At 45.4% G+C, this 10343-nt stretch overlaps 1 protein-coding gene across 4 annotated transcripts in view; it reads right to left on the bottom strand.

Moving 5' to 3' along the window:
- Window positions 1-10343, bottom strand: part of LOC109512321 (sodium channel protein type 8 subunit alpha) — a 96153-nt gene that overhangs the window by 603 nt on the left and 85207 nt on the right. For all 4 annotated transcript variants that reach the window (XM_019863937.1, XM_019863938.1, XM_019863939.1 and 1 more), the window contains 4 exons: window positions 8082-8219; window positions 7898-8002; window positions 5857-6127; window positions 1-3653 (listed from right to left, as the gene is read on the bottom strand). The exon at window positions 1-3653 is cut by the window's left edge and continues 603 nt beyond it. In XM_019863937.1, coding sequence (XP_019719496.1) covers window positions 2494-3653; window positions 5857-6127; window positions 7898-8002; window positions 8082-8219 — 1674 coding nt within the window. In that variant the 3' untranslated portion in view covers window positions 1-2493. The remainder of the gene's footprint in view (window positions 3654-5856; window positions 6128-7897; window positions 8003-8081; window positions 8220-10343) is intronic.

Here is a 10343-nt window from a genome sequence, read left to right on the forward strand (position 1 = left end):
TATAATTCAATTCAAGTCAGTCACCAACGTGAAAAGTGTCTCAAAAAACTGAAAAGGTAACAAATGTGACAAAGGGCATAGCTGGAAGCCATTCTCTATTATTGTTATGATTCTTTTTTGTGTGTCTCTGTGTGTGTGATTAGTATAACAGTTTTAAAATTCTTTATTTACAAAAACACAACAATGCATGCCGATAAAATAAAATCATATGTTACAATATTTATAGTTTCTCTCAAAAAAGACGTTCTTTTCCAGCAATTGTGCCATTTACATCATTGCCTGGGCTGTACATCCACATCTTTTTTTTTTGGGAGGGGGGGGGGGTTATTTAATTATTTGTTTGTTTGTGAGTGAGTCAGTCGGAGTGGTTCGATCCAAGACGAGAGCAGTTCAGCTGGACGGCGCAGCTCGATCCAGTGGTTCTCTCGTTGGGAATGTATTTGGTTTTAATGTGCAGCAGCCAAAACTATTGGGAGACCTCACATTGTAAACAGACCTGGTTTCATGGTACAGACAAAGGGGGTGTTTTCGTTTGGAGCACAGGCAGTGTTGAACACACCAAAAGGGGCGTTAGTGGTGTGACGGCAGACGCTGGGCAAGCCGTCTGCGTAGAAATAGGACTATTGACTGGCACATACAAAAGGAATGGCAGGAACACCTCAAGAGGCAGCTGGATTGACAAGCCTTGCGCTTCTTCACGGAGGAGAAAAAATCCACAAAGCCTATTTGATTTCTCACACATTGTAGCTGCATCGCAAGTTTTGCTTTTGTCATTTTTGCCCGACTCACTGGAAGCGTGTGTGGGGAAAAAAAAGATGGTGCCAATGATACACTGACAAATATGGCAGTTGATTCTGTTGTAGAGGATCTCCCGCAGACAAAGCCGACTGGATTATAGCAACCAACAAGCCCTTTTTGTTGCATTCCCCCCCTTCCTTCCATTCACGCTAGGCACGACAAAGCAAGTGCTTGGGACCGCTGTGCGCTGACCCTGCCCGCAATTTGTGGTCCATGTCGTTCTCCAGCCCCGTGGGAGGACAGCCGAGAAGACAAATTCCCAGACGGTGGCTTCAAATTGTCAGAAACGCGTGAAATTACATGACGATTCATTGGCTGGGAAGCTCAAATGCAGATCTGTCGCAAGTACAAAAAGAGGAAATCAAACGCATCTTTCTCCACTGTCTACAAGGGCTACAACAGTAGTGGGGCTCCCCTATTAATGTTTGAGCACCCCAAATCAAATCCTCGCAAACTGCGGCGAACATTGTCCCGACATGAGTCAGCAAAAGTGATGTGAGCCGCACACTCCGATGAGGATGAGCGACATCCTCAACATGAGGGTTGACTTCTGCATCTTTGACGCCAGCATTCGCATGCAAAGCAGCAAAAACAAACAAAAACAAAACAAAAAAAAACGTTATGTTTTAAGAGGCCGAACAGCTACTCTTTGCCGCACCGGAAGTTAGCATTAAAAAAGCAGTCGCTGCTCTCTCACAAAGATTCTATACGGCTCATTACAATCCCCAGCGGGCAGCCGCCCCCAACTCACACTGTGAAATCACTGCAAGGTTGTGAGCATTAAGTGTCTTGTGAACTATGAGTACTCATGCATGATTCCTGATCAAAACATGCCTTCATGCAAGTCATTTCTATGCATTGAACAAGCACAATAATTATTATTATTATTGATCTGAGTCTCCCCGAATCAAAACCATCTCAAGAACCGGAATGTCTTTTCCTTATGTCAGCATAACAGAGAGATGAAAGCACTTGTGACGTGAGCTTGATGATGTCTTTTTTTTCCCTTTCTTTTTTTTTTGCTGCCCAAATCATGTTAAGATGCACTGAGGCACAAACAAGCAAGCAAAAAAAAAAAAAAAACAACCCAACAAAAAAACAGACAAAACAAAAAACACCTGGGTCTACATTTCAGTATTTCATCTCCCATCCATCCATCCCCCGCTAGCTGGCTTGTTTGCTTGTGTGGTTGATTTGGGATTTTATTTTATATTTTCCTTCTTCTTCTTCCTTTAGACTGATGTTACAGTTCTAGCGGTGCTCCCGCATTGGAAGCTTTGCAGAGGGACTTCACATGCTCAGTGGTGGCAAGGACATTGCTATTCTCTCATTCACTCAGCAGAGAGTTGTGTGCCTTGGCAAGTTGGTCCCTACAGGTATCCGTGAGTGTGTGTGTGTGTGTGTGTGTGTGTGTACGTGCGTGCGTGCGTGTGTGTGTGTGTGTGTGTGTGTGTGTGTGTGTGTGTGTGTGTGCATGTGTGTCTCATGGCCAGCACACTGTTGTGAGTCACTATGTCTAAGAACTTGGTCATTATACAGCAAAGTTCCACAGTAAACAGATTGTGTTTGGTTCAGCTGTCTTTGATGACATAAGAAACCATGTTGCCTCATTAGTCTGTAAACATTTTTTTCCCCATTCTATTTCTCGGGTTTTATTACTTGCAAATGGTCACTCTCTTTCTACTCGGGTGTCGCCTAACACTTTGATTCCCACTCGTCTTTTTGGTTTTTGTCCTTCTCCTTCCTGGCCCAGTCCTCCTTGTTGTCATCTTGCTTCTCCTTGTCAGGTTTGGTCACGCTGTCGTACGAAGGGAGCGAGGCGGTGGATGGCGTGCTCTCCTTCTTCTCCTGGTTGGTGCCCCCATTCTCAAGCTTGTTGTTCGCGAACGTGTGGCGCTTGAAAATGATGCCGCGGCGGATGAGGTGAGCGCGGTAGGCGTTTTGGATGATCCTGGCCGAGACGTCCTCCTGCTTGCGCCGCAACGTGGTGGTGATGGGCTCGTACGAGACCTTGGAGGGGTTGGCCGCCACAAAGCGCTCCTCCATCTGCTGCCTCAGCATGTCCAACTCACCACTGTCGCCCAGCACGCGCTTGGTGAAGGCAAACAGGATGTCCAGGCAGTGGATGCGATCGCCGCTCACCATGGGCATGTCCATGGCGATCAGCTCGATGGTGTTAGGCTTGGGAACGCGAAGCGGGTGCTCGAGCGCGTCGGCAAAATCCGACAGTTTGGCAAAGGTGATGAACTGAGAGGCGGTGGGATCAAACTTCTCCCAGATCTCGTAGAAGGTCTCAAAGTCGTCCTCGCTCAGCGGATCCGCGCTCTCCTCTGTGGCCACGCTGAAGTTCTCCAGGATGATGGCGATGTACATGTTGACCACAATGAGGAAGGAAATGATGATGTACATGACAAAGAAAAATATCCCCACGGAGGGGTTACCGCAGTCGCCCTTGACCGAGGTGCCGGGGTTCTCCAGGTTGGGGTTGCAGTCCGGCGGGTAGTTGAGGATGGGCAGAAGCAAGCCGTCCCAGCCGGCCGAAGTGGTGATCATGAACAGGATGATCATGCTGTTGCCGAAGGTCTCAAAGTTGTACATGTCGTCAATGCCGGCGCCGTGCTTCACGTAGCCAAAGTTGGACATGCCGAAGATGGAGAAGATGAACATGACCAGGAAGAGCAAGAGGCCAATGTTGAACAGGGCTGGCAGTGACATCATCAGGGCGAAGAGTAACGTCCGGATGCCCTTTGCTCCTTTGATGAGACGCAGGATACGTCCGATACGAGCCAAGCGGATCACTCGGAACAGCGTCGGAGATACAAAGTACTTCTCGATAAGGTCTGCCAGAAACATTCCTGTAAGCGTGAACAACAATAAGTTTAAAAGAAAAAAAAGCACAGCTGGGTATCTGCAAAACTAAAACAATTTAAGAAGCACATTATGGAAAATTGCCTGTACTGTAATTGCTTCGGGACAAATAGCTGGCTGTCTGCATGCCTGTCCAGCCATCGAGTGAAATTTTTTTGCTAGCTGCCAATTCTGAAAATCTGTCTGTGAACGAGACCTTCTGAATTTGCGCCTCCTCTTACATAACAGTGCTGCTGATGAACATAATCAGGGCTCGGGACAAGACTTTACACCGATCTGATCGGCTGGATCGGGATTAGCAAATATTTTGCCTCTTGTGCAAAACTCGACTTGACTGTCATGTCTTAATTTGCCTGATGGATCAAGGACGGCATTATCTTCATCCACGAAATACGGCATAACAGTCAACACAACCTCGTTCACTCCAGGGATGTTCTGTGCTGCAATGGTGTATATTTGAGCAAAAATCTATTTTGAGCCTTTTTGCAAGTAGTTATAGGATTGACGTGGTAAAAACATCCAGATGTAGAGATGTTGGCGAGTCACTAAGCGTGTAGGCAGGTGACTTTTTATATACGGGACAATTTCATAACCCGTATTTCATTGTGTCTTCACCATACAATGGCAGTAAAGGCTTTCTGTTCTGCTCTATTGTATTTTACAGTGATGGGCGATCCGTCAATATTGACAGAAGTCTGTCAGTCCGTCACTGACAGACACCCATTTTGCTGACGATTGATGCGAAACAAAACAAACAAAAATGACCGTACTGCCTGTTTTCATAGAGAGTAGTGCATTGACTATTTATGCATCAGCTTGTTCTTGACCACAACAAAGTGAAGCCGAGTCAGCATCACTGCAGATGCTGCACCAATCCGCCTGGAGATCTCCCAATCCATTCTTCGCTCACTTGTGAGGAAGACCCCAATACATTTGAACTTCTCCAGCTGGGGCAGGATCTCATTCTCCACCCATTTCTGAGCTTGGCCTCAGAAACAGAGGTGCTGATTCTCATCCCAACCATTTCACAGATGGTGAACCGCTCGAGCGAGAGTTAAAGATTGCGGCTTGATGAAGCCGACAAAACACATTTTCTACTAAAAGCAGAGATGTAATACAGTGGTCTCCGAAAGCCCTTCAACGCCTCGACAGTGCCTAGAAATTCTGTCCATATAAGTTGCGAACAGAATTGGTGACGAAAAGCAACCTGAGCGGAGTCGAAACCTCACTGGAAATGGAACTACTTTCCTGCTGGCAGTGGGGATCAAACTCTGACCCCAGTTGTACAAGGGCCAAACAGCCCATATACAGGTAAAGGGACCCATACTCTGAGAGCACTCTAACCACAATTTGCTGAGGGACACAGTCAAAGGCCTTCTACCCAGCCGCTGGGGAGCAGTGCCCTCCCCTGGGGGTGCACTGTTCCCCGGTGCCGGTCCCAAGCCCGGAGAAATGGGGAGGGTTGCGTCAGGAAGGGCATCCGGCGTAAAACTTTTGCCAAGACGGACATGCGAGTTGATAGGGCGGTTTGCAGGGACGGATGGGAATTAATGACTCGCTGTGGCGACCCCTGAAAAGGGACGTGCCGAAAGGAGAAGAAGAAGAAGACAGTCAAAGGCCTTCTCCAAGTCCACAAAGCACAGGTAGACTGGTTGGGCGAACTCTAGGACTTTTGCTGCGAGTGTAGAGCTGGTCCACCATTACACTGCCAGAACCAAAACCACACTGCTCCTTCTGAATGTGGCAATTCGACATCGTGATGGACTCGCCGAAAAGACCTTAACAGGGAGGCTGAGGAGTGTGGTCACTCTATAGAACACACCATGGAAGACACACCTTGGTCCCCCCTCTTAACAGGGGGACCAAAGCCACAGCCAATCCAGAGGCACCATCAATGATGTCCACGCAATATTTAAGGGGCATGTCTACCAGAACTGACCCACAACATCCAAGCCAAGTCGCTCCAGGTGGCTCTGGGGCTCTGCCACCAAGGAGCTTTTTCTCCACTTCGGCGTAACGTGTTTCATTTCAGAAACGGTAATACTGTATAATGACCAGTTAGAATTTATGCTTGCTCATGTTATTTAGTGGAACAGCAAAGCTGGACAGACCAAGAGTGTTCCAAACTGTACTCTGGTCAACCAAATTGAATGGCTTGATAGACAGAAGTTTCTCGGTCCTGCAACTCACCAACAATAGATAGGATGACTACCACCACATCAAAGATGTTCCAACCATTGGTGAAGTAGTAGTGGCGAAGAGCAAATAGTTTCAGCAAGAATTCTGTGGTGAAGACCACAATGAAGATGAAGTTGACCCAGTAGAGGACATTTTCTGTCTCGTCGGATTGGTCATCTGTTTCCACCATCATGGTGACCATGTTGAGACAAATGAGGATCATGATGGAGATGTCGAAGACTTGCTGTGTGACAAAGTCAAACACCATTCCTTGGATCTTGTTCTGTGGAGACAACCAGAGGTCACAAAATTGAATCAAGAGTGGGCCCCCGAATAGTCGCATTTTAATATTCGCAAATTCACATATTCACAATTTTTTTTTTTTTTTTTTACCTATGCACCGTTATTTGTGGCGACCCCCGCTTAGTTGCGTGGGTTAATTTTATTTTTTTCAACAGAACCCATGCTTATTTGTGTTGTCCTTTAACCCCATCCCCATGCAAATTCACAGTTTCCTTTTCAAGGCAATTATAACGGTAGGCTCAATCATATGTGCATTTCTATCGTTGATCCCTGTGAATGGTATTGTGTCACACTACAGTGACGTATCAGACAATACGCCATGCAATTTTTCCCCAGTTTTAAACCCTGCAGCTTAAACAGAGACACGGCAAATTTTCTGAATCTTATGATCTCTTGAACTCCCCATACTCTGTTCAGGAATATTTCAATGAGCAATTTTCAAATCAAATCTGCCCATGTAAAACAAAAAACATGAACCAATTATATCGCGCTGCATCTAGAATTTCCGATATAAGCAGTTCATTCCGGAGTCTTCTCCAGCATTTCTATCCAGTTGAGCCCCCGGATCCAGCAGTGCAGAGCCCACATCATGACAAGAGGTGCTCACAAAATAAAAAGGGGAAGGATTGACCGTTTTTCAGTAAAATCAAAAAAGATGTCGCAGAGTGTCAAACTTGTTTCCCGTGGTGGAATAGAACAGATTAACATTTTCGACCAACTTCAACACATACTGAAGCGGCCAAAAGTGGAGCAAACTCCAATGGCACAGGCGGTGGTGAATCTTGTCGGGGTTAAACGCTTGATTGAGCACCTCGAGCCTCACCAAGTTATTCCTATCTGCTACTAGGTTGTCAATAAATCCAAACCCTCGCCATATGTGGCCTTTTTTAGATCGCTCCAGACTCCAACACACCTGATTTCATTGATCATAACTGGTTCAGGCTTCTACACTGATGAGCTGATCATTTGAATCATGTGTGTTAGAGAATAGAGAGAGTTGTAAAACAGGCAGAATATGGCTCTCGAGGAACCAAAAACTCCCTCCCCCTGCCCGAGATGTAGAAAGAAGTTCAAAAGGGTAAACCCATGTTGCAAAAAAATGTTCGGAATAGACTTTTTGGAGGTCTTGCGCTGTCCCACATGGTATGTACAGCTTGGTGACACGTTCAACTGGAGCTGCTTCGTTAATAATTTGTCAGGGGCGCAACTAAGCTATTTTTGGACAAACTACGAAAAGATTATTTTGCAAGGTGTGATGTGTATGCAAAGTTTCATGTGTTTTCACCAGTGTGGAGATGACCAAAATCCTTTTTCGTGAGTTCAGTTGAGTTGTGAGACAGCGCTTTGCCACGGTAACAGCATTAAATCAAATAATCAAACTGTGCTGTACACAAAAGTATGTTGCACATACAGTAGGTAGAATTTGTGCTGATGTCGGATCATATCAATATCGGCATTGGCCAATACTCACAGCTGCAATATCTGTGCCGTGAAAATGATGTGTTTACGTGCAGTGAAAAGCCAGAAAACCTGGTTACAGTTGGACAGCAGGAAAACGGGACTTCGGTGGAAGTGCAATAAAGCAAAACACTAAAACAAAATATCATATTTGTTTTGACCTGAGTGAATTAAATAACTAAAATATTGCATCTTTATTCGTACTGACTGACATTTTTGTGGGGTAAACCATGACTTCTTGAAGAGTGATAATATTAAAACAAAATATATACAAATAATAATAATACTGTACCTGTGGTCGAGGGATGGGTTTCTGAGGCTTTTTGGAGCCCAGTTTCTTCATGGCATTGTAGTACTTCTTCTGTTCTTCTGTCATGAAGATATCCTGACCTCCAAAGTAAAGGGGATTAAAAAAAAGATTTGGTTACAATCTTTGACCAGGATTGACAAAAAGATAAAGGACATGTTTGACTTATCTTTTTCTTTTGCTGGTTGAAGTTGTCAATGATCACACCGATGAAGAGATTGAGGGTGAAGAAGGAGCCAAAGATGATGAAAACCACAAAGTAGATGTACATGTAGATGTTAACTTCATAGTCAGGCTGGTCTCCCACCTTGGAGCGAAAGAGACAGGTCACAGGGTGGCTCGTGTACAATTCATCATACACACAGTGGCACCTTGGATGGGGCAAAAGTTGAACAACTTTTTTCATTCAACCAAAGCAATTTTTTTCACAGTACATGAGCATAACCTCATTAGACCCCCATTTCAGGCAGAAGCAAAAGATTATTGCTGTGTTTTGCCTTTTTCTTTCGATTTCTGAAACACTTTCTGAAAGGACGACGGCAGTCAGAGACAAACACGCAGCGGGAGCAAGTGCGCACTCACTTTTGGACTGGTGACGGCTCCCCTCACATTCCAAGAAGGAAAAAAAAAAACCTCCTCTGATGTCAGCGTGTCATAAAAGTGGAAGAAGGTGGCTTCGAAATGTTGCTTCTTTGAAGCCACGTTGCGCAGTGTTTCAAGTTTTACTTGAACTCACTGGTTCTTTTTCTCCCCTGCATTAGTTCCCTGCGTGTCTCCCCGAAGGGGGAATCCGCAACGTGGCATGGTCGAAATCATCTTGATTAATGCACACTAGAGGAATGAAAAATGTTGTGTAATATTCTTTCATGTCCTGTGCGCACTTCAAGAGTATCAAGACTTTAGATCGGGCTGCACCACAGAAGCACGATTATTATCATCTTTCCTAAGGCAAGGGTGTGGCCAGTGGGGTGGATGAGGAGCAGGCACTATGTAGCTTGGTCCCTGTGTACGATACGAGAAAAACAGCTGAGAGGAAGATGGCGCGTAAAGTTTGCAATAAAAACAATCTGTTTTTTGGGGGGGTCATATTTGTCAAAACTGTCAGTATGACCTCGTAGTGAAATCAGCCCTCTCTGGGTCCATCTTGTGCCTCTCATTTGTGCCTAAGGAAAAACAACCAGGAGGCCCGGTGGTCCAGTGGTCAGCACATCGACCTCACAGTGCAGAGGTAAGGGGTTCGATTCCGGCTCCGGCCTCCCTGTGTGGAGTTTGCATGTTCACCCCGGGCCTGCGTGGCTTTTCTTGGGGTACTCCGGTTTCCTCCCACATTCCAAAAACATGCACCATAGCAATTTTCCCTCGGTGTGATTGTCGGTGCGGATGGTTGTTCGACTGTGTGCCCTGCGATTGGCTGGCAACCGGTTCAGGGTGTCCCCCGCCTACTGCCCAAAGACAGCTGGGATAGGCTCCAGCACCCCCCGCGACCCTTGTGAGGATAAAGCGGATCAGAAAATGGATGGATAGATGGAAAAACAACCGATGGGAGACAGAAGACGTTGACTGACAGGGTTCTGAATAAACACCCGACAAACAACCAAGAGCGTGTAAAAATTCATTTTGGCGGGTGTTGATAAAAAATTGCCAGCCAATTTGGCCAGTGATGCATGAGGCAATTGTGTGAGTTAGCCATAATCAGGGTCGGGCATCATCAAGTCTCAAGAATCTATTGGAACTATTCTCCTGGAATCTGTTGCATTTTAAATTTCTGGTTCCTTGTTACGGTGCCTCGTCTACTGAGCGGAATAAGAACTTGCTGAGATTATCCCAAGAAATGCGCGTGGGTGCGCACTGCCCTGCCTCCCTGCTTTTGGAGTCCTCCCAACTACCATCACACATAACGTGATATGTGTGTCCACGACATGCACATTGTAATCAAACACACACACACACACACACACACACACACACACACACACACACACACACACACACACACACACACACACACACACACACACACACACACACACACAATGCAAAGTGACATTTCTTTTCGACAGGAAAATGTATCACGCCTTTTTTAATTTCAAATTGATTGTACACTCTCAAAATTAAAATTGCACACCTGTAGCATTATTTTCACTGCCAGAGTAAGTGTTGCATGACGCATGGTCTAAATCAGGGGTGTCAAAGTCAAATGGACGGAGGGCCCGATAAAAAATTTTGCTGCAAGCCGAGGGCCGGACTGATCGAATGTTCATTGAAAATTTTAAAAATGACCACATATTGTTTATTGGACCAAATTTAATTGACTGAAAACCTAACAAATACATTCAAATATGGTCAGATAAATAAAGCAACATTTTTTTATGGCTATGTCAGTAAACTTTAATTTTCAACAGGCAAAAAAAAATTTCCTTTGTATAAAAAT

This window comes from Hippocampus comes, unplaced genomic scaffold (genome assembly GCF_001891065.2).
Source record: "Hippocampus comes isolate QL1 unplaced genomic scaffold, H_comes_QL1_v1.1 scaffold467, whole genome shotgun sequence".
NCBI lineage: Eukaryota > Metazoa > Chordata > Actinopteri > Syngnathiformes > Syngnathidae > Hippocampus > Hippocampus comes.